This window comes from Saimiri boliviensis, chromosome 5 (assembly GCF_048565385.1).
Source record: "Saimiri boliviensis isolate mSaiBol1 chromosome 5, mSaiBol1.pri, whole genome shotgun sequence".
Classification (NCBI taxonomy): Eukaryota; Metazoa; Chordata; class Mammalia; order Primates; family Cebidae; genus Saimiri; species Saimiri boliviensis.
The window spans coordinates 64954670-64969548 of record NC_133453.1 but is presented as its reverse complement, the minus strand read 5'-3'; the positions used below and the strand labels follow the sequence as shown (position 1 = coordinate 64969548).

At 38.5% G+C, this 14879-nt stretch overlaps 1 protein-coding gene across 3 annotated transcripts in view; it reads right to left on the bottom strand.

Moving 5' to 3' along the window:
* Positions 1 to 14879, bottom strand: part of CHN1 (chimerin 1) — a 190486-nt gene that overhangs the window by 13864 nt on the left and 161743 nt on the right. For all 3 annotated transcript variants that reach the window (XM_039470008.2, XM_074399444.1, XM_010351868.2), the window contains one exon: positions 9494 to 9578. In XM_039470008.2, the coding sequence (XP_039325942.1) occupies positions 9494 to 9578 (85 nt within the window). The remainder of the gene's footprint in view (positions 1 to 9493; positions 9579 to 14879) is intronic.

Here is a 14879-nt window from a genome sequence, read left to right as displayed (position 1 = left end):
CAGTTTGAAAATCATACAATGCCATTCAGTTTTGCTTGCTGTTTCTGGCAGAAAGGGGATCCTAATATTCACCTCACAAAATTATTATGAGAATTAATAAGCCAATGCATTCAGGTGGTTTGCAAGTTGTAAAATGCTAGACAAATGCCGGTGATCATTATCATGACTTTTAGTAAAAGTTATTAGCTGTGATCTAGTTATATATAGTGGTAACAGTTAACAGAGACAAGGAAAATTAGCCAAAACTTACAAATAACATTGTTGTTTCATTAAATGTGTAGACACTGCCAACTTGAAATAAGAACTTAAGGCCTGTGGCAACTCTAGGGAAAGAATTCATATGTACTGAGCACCTCCATATGCAAAGCCAGGCATGTGGAAGATGGCATCAACAGTGCTAACAGTGCCAAATGTTTCACCCCTAAGGAACGTCAGCTTGTGAATACAGAATGGCTTCCACAACAAATAGCTCAATCTACACTATCTGAACAAATGATACAACACTATTCCATATTGTTAATGTCCAAATGACTTCAGAACCAAAACCCAATTCTTTTTTTATCTCTGTATTAGAGCATACATGAGAGTTCTGATTCAATCATAAGGCAAACCAATGGCAAACTATCCACTTAAAAGATCTCCTGTCTCCTGAATATTTTAATGTTTTGGTTAACTTTTATAACTAGAGTTCAGTCTAGAATTTATTAGCTGCATAATTTTGTGTGAGATGCTCAAACTTCCTGTACCTCAGTTATGTAAAATGGGAACAATAATAGTGTTTATCTATTAGCGTTCATGTGAGGATTCAATGTTAATATATGTAGAATGCATGCATGTAGTAAACTGTGTTTACCATGACTACGTTGTTATTATTTAGGAAGTGAAATAACATTTTGAGAGGGCTTTTCTATGTACTACCTCAAGGTTGTCAATCAGCTTAACGTCAAAAACTAAGTTGAAGTCAAGGCTAAAAACTGTCAGATGTGAAGGCCAGGTCCTGAAAAGGAATTGGATAACTGGGGCTATAGATGCTTCCACATCTATACTGTTCATTTCTCTCTTGACTTCTTTCACAATATTTGGGGGAGTTTTCAGCTATTACTTTTTTCAAACTCTTTTTTTTTCTTCTCATTCTTTATCTTCTTTTGGGATTCCAACAACACAAATGCTAAACTTTTGTTATTGTCCCACTGGTCTCTGAGGCTCAGTTCACTTTTTTAAATCTATTTTCTAAGCCAAGCATGGTGGCTCGCACCTGTAATCCCAGCACTTTGAAAGGCTGAAGTGGGAGGATTGCTTAAGGCTAGGAGTTTGAGACAAGCCTAGGCAACATAGTGAGACCCTGTCTCTACAAACATTTAAAAATATTGCTGGTCGCGGTGGTGTATGCCTGTAGTCCCAGCTACTTAGGAGGCTTGAGGTGGGAGGACTGCTTGAGCCCAGGTGGTCAAGGCTGCAGTGAGCTATGATCACGCCACTGACCCCAGCCTGTAAGCGAGACCCTGGCTCCAAAAAGAGGTAAATAAATTTACTCTCTGTTGTTTGACTTGGATAATTTCTACTGATCTTCACTTCAAGTTCATCTTCATTCTGTCATGTCTGTTCTACTATTGAGCCCATAATCCAGTGAGTTCCTTTCAGTTATTTTTCAGTTCTAAAACTTCTATTTGGTTCTACCTAATATCTATTTCTTTTCCTGATATTTCTTATTTTTTTCATTTGTTTCAAGAGTGTTCATAAGCGCTTGTTGAGGAATTTTTATGATAGCTGCTTTTCTTGTCTGATAATTCCAACATCTGTGTCATCTTGATGCTGGTGTTGGTGTCTGTCAATTGTCCTTTTTTAATTTAAGATTGTCCTGATTATTTCCAGAGTTACTTTTGATGAGCAATCCTGAACTGTATTTTTGATATTTTGAGCATTATTTGACTATGATTCCTATTAAATCTTTAAAATTGTAGCCTGTAGCCATCTGTTTGGATTTAGAATGCACTTTTGTAGGACGTGGTCCAAATCTCAACCTAGTTTACAAAGTTTTTTTAAAGGCTACTGCAGTGCTATTGTGCCTGCCCCACTTGTATATTACCCAAATGGCAAGACTTTGCTCTACATTCTCTGTGCACTGGGTGGAAGAGAGAGATACTGCAGGTAGGGTGGAAGTCAAAGCTGTGCCCACAAACTTGGTTGGGAAATAGTACTATTTTACATGTAACTGAAGGGTGGGCATAGATGATAGAGTTCTCAACAGTCTCAGCTGCCTCATTACTGCAGATTAGGGATGAAGATAGAGCTCTGCCCAGAGACTTGGGCTGAGAGGGTACTGCTTCTACTATAGGGTGGGGAAGAAAGTCAGGATACTGTGCAAAAGCTCAGCAAAGGAGGGATACCAGTTTCTGCAAGGCAGGAATGGAAGCTAGGGTTCCACTCACAGGTATGTAGGAGAGTGCACCACTGCTACTGCAAGGTGGCGGTGAGAAACACCGTCGCACCTACAGACGCTGTTGATGTAGCATTCACTGAGAAGGTGCAGCAGGAGGGTCTCTGTATACCTCGGGAATGGAAGGTATGGCTGAAAAGTTCCTGTGCTGCTGGGCTGCCCTTTTCCCAGTGCTTTGGCTAGAAAGAGCGGGCTTTTGGGGGAATTATTTTTAATCTCTGCCTGTTGGCATTTATGGTTTGTGGGGTTCTCTGGTGCCCAGGTTGGGATACACTGGATGTAAAACAAACAGGCAAAATCAGTCACCAGGGAACTCGCTGCTAGGTTGTTTCTGGAACCCTGAGGTGCTTAGTCTGCCTTCCAACTTTCAGGGTCTTCTGATAATTTATACATATGTTTTGTCCAGGGTCGTTTGTTATAATTATTGTGAGGAATAAAAGAAGTCATATTTATTCATCTTTTCCAGAACTGGAAGAACTCTTATAACAATGTTTTAAAAGTATAAAATTCAACAAGCTTCATAATCTAATAATAGTGTTGATGTACCTCCTACTTTAAGTGTAATACACACAGGTCACAGATTGAGTCAGAAGGGCTCTTGGTAAAAAACTATCCCAATATCTTCATTTCAAGCTGAAGACAATAAGGTTGACAGAGGCTAAATGACTTGTTCAAGTTACTCAGCCGGAAAGTGGTAGAACTGACTTTGAAATCTTGGACTGCTGATTCCCAGCCTGTGCTCTTGCCACTGAGTCACACATACCACTTTTCCCCACGTATACCATACAGTACATCATGTAGTCATATTTTTCATCACTGAAGATCAATTTGCTATTTTCAACCTCTTATTCAAAAATGTATAGTTCATTTGTATAGACTTGTCTATATACCCATTATTCATTGTATAGACTTGAGTTTTAAAAACATTGCTATATTTTACCTAAATGAGTCCCTTTATAGATGTTTATATATGTATGATTGATCTGGTAGGATTTTTAAAAAGCAGTGATAAAATTTGTTTTGTCATATTCTTTCCCCATGTATAAAAATCCAGTAGAGAGCAAAAAAGTGAAATTGTGATGCATGAACATAATATTAAAACACCTGAATGGCATTAATGGTTTGGTGTTGACTTTTTTCCTTTGAATGTTTGGAGTCATCCATCTTTTTTTTTTTAAGACAAGATCCTGCTGTGTCACCCAGGCTGGAGTCAATGGTGCGATCTTGGCTCACTGCAACCTCTGCCTCCCAGATTCAAGTGATTCTCATGCCTCAGCCTCCCTAGTAGCTGGGACTACAGGTATGTGCCACTACACCCAGCTAATTTTTTGTACTTTTAGTAGAGATGGGGTTTTACCATGTTGGCCAGGCTGGTGCTGAACTCCTCACCTCAGATCGTCTGCCTGCCTCGGCCTCCCAAAGTGCTGGGATTACCGGCATGAGTTACTGTGCCTGGCCTTCATCTCCTGTTTTAAACATTAGCAGGTTTCTAAGCTTATTTGTGAAAACTGGATAAAGTGATAAGTGAGCTCAGACTTAGGTATTTAAGGAAGAGGGAAATGTTTTCTAAACTGATATTCTCCCTTTTATTTAAATAAGATAAAACTATGGGGAAAATATTAATATATTATGCTCACTTTTAACAATATATCTCAAAGGCTAAATTTTTGGCAGTACTGGATATGAAGTCTTTGCCAAAGACAGGGCAAAGTCATTAAAATAAAGCATCTTTTTATACACTTACATTCATGGTGCAATTCATTAGCCCTGAGCTTGCTCTGAAAATTGCTGCTCCAGGGACTCACCGTATATCAGTATTTCAGTATGCCATTAAGGCTTTATTTGGTTTTTATACTTATTTATTAAAGTCATATAACTCCTATATAGTTCCATTTCTCTCAGGGAAGTTCTATACTACAAATAATAATAATAATAATAAAAGGTCTATAGAAGATTTTATTTGTTGAATCTCTTGGCTTGGTAGGTTATTTTTATGTTACTATTAAACCACATTTGCCCCTTCCAATTTCTCAAGTTAATAAGCATAGAATAAACATATGAAAGGAGGAATAAAAAAGTCAAGTCACATTTTATTATATACTTTCTTAAAAAATATTTCTATTACTTAGACTACCAACTTTAGGTTACTCTCAGATTTTCTGGGGCTTGATTTTGCTAAAACACATGTTTTATATCTAGAAAGCACAGAAATCAATTTTTTGAAAGGAACAGCAGATACTTACATTTGATTAAAAGATAACATAACTACTTAAAGATGTGAAAATATAATCATCATTTTCTCTGAATGTTCATATTTTAAACAATGGCAAATAAAAATTTGTTTTGAAACATATCTCTTAGTCATTTCCCCCCACAGGAAAGTGGAATAACTTGTATTCTAATATGCATCAGAGGTCATTACTTTCATAAGCAAAATTAAGAAGGCCTTGTTCTTTGGAAAATTGATGAAAATATTGTTTTCAACCAAAGGGGCTCCATGTAACTTTTAAGCAAGTCTTACCAATTTCTCACTGGCTTACAAGGACAAACGTAACTTTTTAGGTACAATCAATCAAAATGGTAGTTAAAAACGTTACTTCCACTTACTTTCTTCAACCTAAAACGACTTGTAAAGCTGAAGTAATAAATACTTACACTTTATTATTAGGAAAATGCTGCCATTTCCCTTTGGAAGCAGCAATGATAATGATACACTGAAAATATGAAATCACTTTCACAAATAACCAACATTAAACTGATGTATCTGATTTGAAATAATTATCCTTCTTAATTTCTTAGAATATTCTGGTAAGGCTAAAATGGAAACAATTCAGGAATGCTGCTGGAATAATGGTCATTTTTTTTAAAGATGAATGTTTCCGTCTCAATGATCACATACATAATAGCAGATTAACCTATAAGCTTGCCTTTCATAAAGTAAAAACTATTCAAAGAAACTATTCTAAATGAAAAATGACCATTCTTTGAACTTGATTTTTAAAGGCTACCTACTTGGGTCATAAATATTCTAGCCAGAGGAGCACCATTCCCAATCTACAGTTAGCTATGCCCTCGAAACATCACTTTATTCGCGTCAAAGGAGGCTAGAGGGTGACTTTGGTGGGTGAGACCATGTAATACCTGGGATGTCACCTTGCACTGCTTGGTCTTGAATAGTCCATGTAATGAAATGATTAGCATTGTCACGATGGTCCCTGCTGCTCCCTCAGTTGTCCTCATTGCTGCAGTGTGCTTAGCAGCAAACCAGTGCTTTCAGTCCTGAAGGGCCAGCTTGCTTGGTGTTAGCTGGATTTAGTCTGACTCCTACAGCAACTTGCCAGCCGGGTGGTTGGAACATCACCCAATACCTTTACATGATGTTTTAAAAAGGGGCCGTTGTGAGGGATACAAAATTGCTGCTTTTGGCAAATACTCCTTTAAACATTCCTGACAAGCTCTCTTTTGCCTTGGTGAATTTTGAAAAAAGAAGCCGGAACAAAGCAAGCTTTGTCTCAGGAATCAAAGGCAGATAAATATGTTTCTTTTCTGATAGACAGTAAACCTGCCATTTTTCTTTGGAAAGAATGCCTTTAGTGTTTAGGGCTTAGTGTATTAGTTTATGACGGCTGCTATAACAAATTATTAATACCACAAACTCCTGGCTTGAAACAAGCATATATTATCTTATAATTCTGGAGGTCAGAAGTTCAAAAGCACTTTCACTGGGCTAAAATGAAAGTGTCAGCAGGTCTGCATTTCTTCTGGAGGCTTAGGGGAGAAGTCATTTCTTTCCTTGCCTTTTCCAGTTTCCAGAGACCACCTGCATTCCTTGGCTTGTGGCTACTTCCTCTGTCTACAAAGCCGGCAGCATAGCATCTTCTCCTTTGACCTCTCCTTCTGTCCTTATATCATCTTTCTCTGACTCCCAACCTCTCGTCTCCCTTTTATAAAAATCCTTTTAAGTGTGATTATACTGGGCCTCCCTTGACAATCTTTTTTTATACACTATACAGGTACTCTCCCTACTGTGGTTTGAAAGTATCCCCTCAAAAATTCAGGTGTTGGCAATGTGACAGTATTAAGAAATGGGGCCTTTAGGAGGTGATTAGGTTATGAGGGCTCCTCCCCTGTGAATCGGATTAGGTGCTCTTACAAAGGGGCCTGACAGAGGGAGTTGGCCCCTTTTATACTCTCCTGCCTTCTGCCACCTCATGAGGACACTGCATTCTAGGTACCTCCCCTCTGGGGTACACAGCTTTTTAGGTGCCATCTTGGAAGCAGAGCTTGGACCCTCACCAGACACTGAACCTGCTGGCAGCTTGATCTTGGGCTTCTCAGGCTCCAGAACTGTGAGAAATAAATTTCCGTTATTTATAAATTGCCCAGTCTGTCTGTGGTATTTTGTGATTGCAGTCCCAACTCAATATCCTTGTTTAAATTACATCTGCAGCATTCCTTGTGCCATGAAAGGAATAAGGAATGTTGTTCTAGGAATTAGAAGTGGACATCTCGGTTGGGCGCGGTGGCTCACGCCTGTAATCCCAGCACTTTGGGAAGCCGAGGTGGTCAGGAGATGGAGACCAGCATGGCCAACATGGTGAAACCCCGTCACTACTAAAATGCAAAAAATTAGCCAGTCACAGTGGCACGCACCTGTAATCCCAGCTACTTGGGAAGCTGAGGCAGGGGAATTGCTTGAATCTGGGAGGCAGAGGTTGCAGTGAGCTGAGATCGTGCCACTGCACTCCAGCCTGACAACAGACTTGAGACTGTGTCTCAAAAAAAGAGAAAAAAGTGGACATCTCTGGGGAGCTATTTTTCAGCTTGCCATAGTCACATGTTCTCGGAATTAGAAGTGGACATCTCAGGGGAGCTATTCTTCAGCTTACCACAGCTAGTGCGCACTCTCTCTTTAAATTCTCAATTCTTTGCATTTGGATTTAAAGTAGATATTCAAAGGCCAGATGAGCCTCAAAGCCACTTTAGAGCTAAGAACCCCACTGTCAATCCAAATATAATCAGCTGTCATAGAAAACAGAACAAATTCAAATCCCAACCTTCTGTGTTTTCAAAATGGATTGATTGGTGCTTGTGTTACACATTAATATGGTTCAAATCACACTGAACATAATGTTTTTGAGGACAAGATACAACATAAAATGAAAAATCTCCTTAAGGCTTTTCTTTCAGTTCCTGACCTTTACTCACAGTAAGAGGTAGAAGCTATTAATGTGGGTGGCTGTGGAGATGGGGATGAATTCTTCCTCTTTCCCCCCACATTATCGTCATGAAAAATATTCCAAAACATTTCTTTCCAACTTGATTTGAGTTACAGTATATTGCCAAAGATTATTCATAGGTGCTGTACCCATTCTCTGCTAATAGCTAAGAATTCTTATGTAGATGGCCTTCACTTTTTCAAAATGTAAATGACATACACCCTTACTCCTGAAAGAAAAGCTTTTAAGTTTGTGATAGTCATAAAACATTTAAGAAACTGTTACAGAGTATTAGCTGGTCAAGACTGCCTCATAAAGGCAAACCAGGCTCATTAAGACCATTGTTCTCAAGCAGGCAGTTTGTGCTTTGGAAAGAGTATTCCATTTGCCTTGTGAAACTGCAATGCAGACTGCCTCAATACCTCCATTTTATCAACACTTTTTATTCTTCTGTTTCCCTCCAGTGCAAAGGAACAACCATGTCCTTCTTCAGGATGGTTCCCTATCCTAACTCTAGATAACCACCAGCCACAGCAAGGCTTTCCTCATTCACTCTGAGCTTCAACTCGGAGCTGAAGCGCTCCCTGACAAATACCTCTGCACAGCTCCAAGTCCACACCTGTGAGATTCTTATCCCACTCCCTGTGGCAGGAAGGTCCTTGAGTAGTGACATATGCCTGGAACCTTATTATGCTTTAGTGATGCTAAGGGAATAACTGAAAGAAGAGTGACTCGAAACATTTCCATGCAACACATAGTATACCTTGCTATTCAAAGGAAATGCAATTTAGAAATGAAAAGACTCAGACCCCAGAAATTTCTGCACATAATGGACAACAAAAATATTCCATTTAAAAATCATGCCACAAAAGAAATGATGTTTATAGTGATAAATCTGACAGTTACCATAGTTACCGTTTTGAAATACTTTACTCTTAGTATAATTTTTAGTATAAAGCTTCATGCTAAAAGACATGTAAGAAGATACTTTTTAGTTTTACACATTAAATAGTAGAAGGAAACTTTTATGACCAATTACTAGACATTTAAATTTACATGATCATTTTTAAGCCTATGTCAGAATATAAAGTAATTTGGATAAATGGCCAGTATTCAGAATAGTTGTTCCATACAAACGGATTTCATATGATATAAATAAGTACTTTATTTCACAAAGTATCTCAATACATCTTAGTGTTGGTTATTTCTGTATGTGAAATCTTATGGTTTCTAAATTTATATCTAAATATTCATGGTCATATTTTACAAAAAATATTTGATATATTTGATTTCAAAATGTCACACAGAAAATATTAGTGACTAAGTGGTTTTTCAGAATTTGGTAATCATCTTTGAGGATGAATTCGCAGATTTTTAAAGCTTCAATTTGATTTCACAAAAATTTAGTAAGGACAATCCAGCTTAACAAGTTATCTTTAAAATTCAGTTTCCAAGGCAACAATCATAGGTCCCTGTACATTGCTTTAAAAAAATCATTTTTATAAATTTAGTTACTGCAACATCAAAGGCAAGTATTAAATATAACTGCCTTACTTTTATCTCCTTTTATCAGACTTTTTGAACAAGCTGACTTCTCTCCTTTCAGTGAACTAATGCCAGATCCCTGGTGTGCTGTCCATCAAGTGCAAGAAGGTTAAGAGCAGATAAAATATCAAATTTCCAAAGTGGGCTGCCTGAGAAACTGGACCACTGCAGGTGAGTAAGACCAAAGTAGGATCCAGCCTACTGGATATGTACAATAGCAAGTCTCCTTCTACCTTACCTCTTATAACTTCACAACTGACTCAATCAAGAGACAAGAGACAAGAGCTCTTACCTGCACATTTCACTCCCTGAGCAATGAGACCCCACATAAAGTTGGCACAGTATTCACACCAGTGTGGCCCTCTGAACGTATGTACCTGTAAAAAAAGAGGGACAAAGTCAGGAGAGGGGAAACACATGGATGATGAGAATGTTTCACAGCAAAGTACTAATATACAAGCCACAGATTCTATCTGTCCGTCTGTCTGTCTGTCTGTGTCTGTCTGTCTATCTATCTATCTATCTATCTATCTATCGATCGATCAATCGATCGAGAGACAGTCTCTTGCTATCACCCAGGATAGAGTGCAGTGGTGCTATCATAGCTCACTGCGGAGTCAACCTCCTTCAAGTGATCTTCCCACCTCAGCCTCCCGAGTAGTTGGGACTATAGGCACACACCACCACACCCAGATAATTTTTGTACTTTTTGTAAAGACAGGGTTTCATCATTGTTGGTCAGGCTAGTTTTGCACTCCTGAGCTCAAGCAATCAGCCTGCCTCTGCCTCCCAAAGTGCTGGGATTACAGGCCCAGCCCACAGTTAGTAATGAAGGGGCCACATGGCTGCATTTCGAAGAACCTTGGTTGAGTGAAACTGACAAGCAGTTAACGTTTTTTTCAGAGCTTGATTTCTTCTTCGTTTTAGGAATGATAAATCAGATTAATATTCTGTAACTTACTCCTGAAAACAATTTACATAGTGGAGTTTTCCAACATCCCCTCAGGCGCAAGCACTCTAATCTATACAAATACTGGCCTTTCTATGTACTATGCTATTTCTACAGTATTATGACATGAAAAGGCATAAGCAGCCATACAGAATATGTCTTGGGTCTTGTCAGGATTTTTTCAGATAATTTACCTTCTGTGACCACAAGTAGGATCACAGACATTAAAGGTGATACTTATTGATGGGTCACATCAGAATCATCAAAAAGGCCCAATTTCCATTTAAAACATTTGATATTTATTATGTTAGCAAAGAGAATGAATATATTTTAGAAAATACAGAAGCTACTGTTCATCAGAAACCTTGTTTGAGTACAGTAATTATTCACTAACCATTCTACCTCATAAAGGTTCTTTCTACTGTTATTTATCTTCCTTGAAAAAGGAATCCCCAAAGAAGAAAGGATTCATATGTTAAGATACCTATCCCTCTTACATATAGGAAAGAAAAGGCATTCTAGGTTAACTCAGATAGAACAATATTGGTAGAATATTTTGCAGAGGCAATGAATCCAAACTCCAAACATTAAAAAACAGAAGAATAAAACTTTAATATTATCAGTGAATTACAATTTGATTTCAACATATCTGCCAAAACCACTACTAAATGTAATAAAATTCACAGCTAAGATTGTCATTTTTACAAATGCTATATTAATGTATTGACTAAATCTTAGAAACCAAGTAAATGATTTTTTAAGATACACATATGAAACTTATTTCTTCAAATGAAAATGCCATGAATGGAAGACAGACCATTATGTATTCCATTTAGAAAAACCATGTCTATTAAATTATGGCAAGCCACTGACTATAAGATAAATCCCAAATTCAGAGACATTAAAATGGAAAATAAAATGTGCATATAAGAATCAACTAAGCATAGTATATCAAAATTCAAAATACTACACTGGCCCAAATATCCATATAATGCTGCAGTGGATAACCCTGGGTTCATTCAGAGTGGGGATGTGCTTGTGACTCTTGACGTTGCCAGCTGAGCCTGAGAACAAAATTTTATGTTGATTTTGAAAAGGAGACCATAATCCCTTCCATGTGTTTTATGAAGGAGGGTCAGGAATGCAAGCACAGTTGCCTCTGCATTGTTAACGATGTTCAGAGTCTGTAAACTCAAAGTATTTCCTGGAGTTGAAGTGGAGCCCAAGATCAACATTCAGATACCCTGTAATGCCCTGTGTTCTTCAGAGTGAATAAAACTGGATAAAGCATGCAACCGTGCTTTATTCTCATGGGAATGAGTGAAACAGACAATGATGATTCAGAAAGAGAGTTATATAATCATGAAACAGCAACAGAATCGTGAAGCTACTTTGAGAGAAAGTCTTTGGGACACAAACTCAGGTTGCCAAATCTCAGGATAATCAGTGTCACTTACTTGGTAAGGCAAATAAAGATGCAATGAAAGTATGAAGTCCCAGGAATTACTTTGTGCCTACCAGTTATCTCATGATAACGTGTCTGAAAGTTACACAAGGAAAACAAATGGAGTAGATGGTGTTTTGTTTGTTATTAAACAAACAGGCATCTGGCAAACAGCACTAGCTACTGAGCTGTTATAATAGAACCAATCCCTTCCTCACCTTCCTGAAAGCAGCAATGAATGTGGCATTTCAAAAAGCCTGGGATATTTCTTTATATTACATACACTGAAGAGAGAGGATTTTAACTGTCCGAGCAGACCCTATGTTCTCCAATTAAAGGATCACACATGTATCTCAGAAAGCAATCTTTAGGAGATTGTTATTTATATACGTCATTCTTGGACAGCTTTTTAATGAAGGCATCCTGAGCCATTTGAGGCTGAATTTTTTTTTTAATCATTTAGAAGGTAGCTTATGTAGTTCTCCATGAAAATGTTCTAGAAATAGGCTTTGCAGAACCAGCAGCTTACACAACTTCTATTTGTATAACAGGGTTTAACTGGATTCCCTTCTGAATTTTTATATCTAAAATACATATATCTTAAGCTTCCTTTGTTCTGTAACCTCTATGACTCCATGACACCGGATTGTATTTGTAAAAGGTTGATTACTGTAGCCTTTGAGTCTTTTATTCCTCTAAAGGTCATCAAAACAAATACTGATTTTATTCATTACTTAATCATTTTTATTCATTCACAAACATCTATTAAGTGATGACCTATACGAAAATAAAAAGGGGTTTCTCCTACTAAACACAGTGTGAAAATACTCTAATTAAAATATATGCAAAGTGTGAGAGAAGCTGGGAAGAGATGCAACCCATGAGCTAAGTCCTTATCCAGGTGAGTTATCAGGCCTGTGGGCAGAATGGGGTGTGTGTGTGTGTGTGTGTTTAAAGCTGTTCCAAGAAAAATCAAAGACACAAGGCATGAGAGAAACAATGTGTTAAGGGAACTGCAAGGAAGTTCAGTCTCGGTGGAGTGGAAATGACTGGCCTGGCAGGAGATGAGAGAGGCAGACAGGGCCTTTTCAATGCCTGCAGATTTATCATCTGCCCAGTGAGCAATGCGGGGCACTGAGGATTGTTAAGGAGAGTGACACCGTCAAGGGGCAAGGTTAAAGGAAGACAGACTAGGTAGGGTGGTGCTATGGTAGTCACCTAGGTAACAATGTGCATCTGAACTCAGGCAGTGGTAACTGAGAGGAAGGGACAAACTGGAGTTACTTAGGAGGCAGAATCGACAGGGCTTAGTAACTAATTGAACCAGGGGCAATGGAGAGGGAAAGAAACTGGTCTAAATGTTAGGGTTTAAGGTCTGATGACTGGGGAAGAATGACATTAACAGAGGTACAAAAGTAGAGAAACTGGTTTGGAAGTGAGGTGGGGAGGACTGTGGAAGTGAAGGGGAAGCCTGAATCACAAGAACGAGGTCACCGATGGAACAAGTCTTCTGAGAAGTCAAATATTGGAGATGGACTCTAGGGCAGAGCAATTAGCTTTGACTACAAGGAAAACCAATTTCCCCCTCCCTGAATTGGGAGGGAAGAGGGTAAGAGGAGAGAGGCTGGCTGTGCAGGACTGGTGGTGGAGCCTGGAGTCAGAAAGATTTGGGAATTCATGCCTGGAAGTCTATAGTCTCAGGGCATCAGGAAGTTCAGTTATGAAGCAAATAAGGAGTTTTGGGAAAGTGGGGAATAGGAACTGGAGCTAAAATTGGCCAGGAATTCAGAGGAGGGCTGCTGGACTTGAAAGCAAGTGTCTTTTCTGGCTGATAAATTATAAATTCATACTATACCAGCCAGTGTCAAGCACATTAAAGTGATGAATATTTTCTTTTTAAGTGAGTGGTTATGCTTTATCTAAATTTTTCACTTTATATGCAGTTTTACATTATCAGTGATGTTTACATCACATACTTTGCCAACTCAGAAAAAGATATCTTTAAAAAATCAATTGCACAAATTATACAACTTAGAATAGCTTTTCAGTTGTACTGCTCCACCTAGCATGATGGAAATAGGTGCTGTTTCCTATAGATAATTCTTCAGGCACTGACATCTGCAGACATTTTTACGAGATATTGTTGTATTTTAATTACCTGTTTTAAAAATGATGAAATCCAAAAGTAATGAACATTCGAAATATAATTAAAAGGCCTTAAGTTGCATCTTGAAGACTATTTGTGCGTAGCAGGATTCTAAGGAAGAACTAGGTGGGATATGCTGGAAAGGAGGCCTGGAGGGGTTCCCAAGGGGTGCAGGGGCTTGGGCCTGAACCTCTAGGTCACAACAGAGAACAACATTTGCCTAGAATTGTGACGCCCCTTAGAAATCTGCAACCCATTCCTCTGGGTATGGTGCTTGATAAGACATAATTCAAAAGAACAATCAGCTTCAGCATATTACACTATTTGTAAAGTCAAAAATGGTCCCAAGAAAAGCAACCTTGTAAGTGGGCCACAGGTATTTTTTTTCTAGGCCACCTCCAAAGCTTTTGGTCCATCTTGACAAATGAAAGTGACAGAGTATAAGGCATGAATCACACTTTAATGAACAAAGGGCAAAACGAACTAGTTTTAAAGCCCTCTTGTGCAACTGGAAAAAAGACAATTTTATTACCATGACATCTGAGGTTGCTTTTAACCTGTGAACAACTCCTTCCACATTAACCTCTCTGTTAAAACAGAGATGAAAGACTGGATTAATTAATGGATGCCCAGTGCAGTCTTATCAGTGAAGGCATTGGTCAGAATCAGGCTGCAAAGGACAGACAAGGTGGGAGAGGGTGGGCTACAGAGGCCCATATGGCACGGGCTAAGTGTCATGTTTCTCCTGGGAAATGACCTAGGTAAAAACTGAAGTCATTCTCATTAGGCCTGCCATTATTTAGGCTAAAACTCTGGCTTACACAAGGAAATAAACACCCTGCTTCTCATCATGTTTATAGCATTCATAACTCCAATTTGAACGCCAGTAACAGAAACTGAAAAAGAAATCCATGATACGGGAAATTAAAGAAAAATTCACCATTAATCTTCATTATTCCTTTCAAGCCAAAACATTACCTTTAGAAAGAAGCATGGATGAAAATAGCCAAGGAGCATGCCTGCAAAGCTTGCTGCAAATGTAAGCCACGTTGGAGGTGATATGAACGTTACGGGAAATAAAATTTTGCTTGGGAAGGTGGCAATGACATTTCAGCTGCAGCTTCTCATTTGGGACTCTG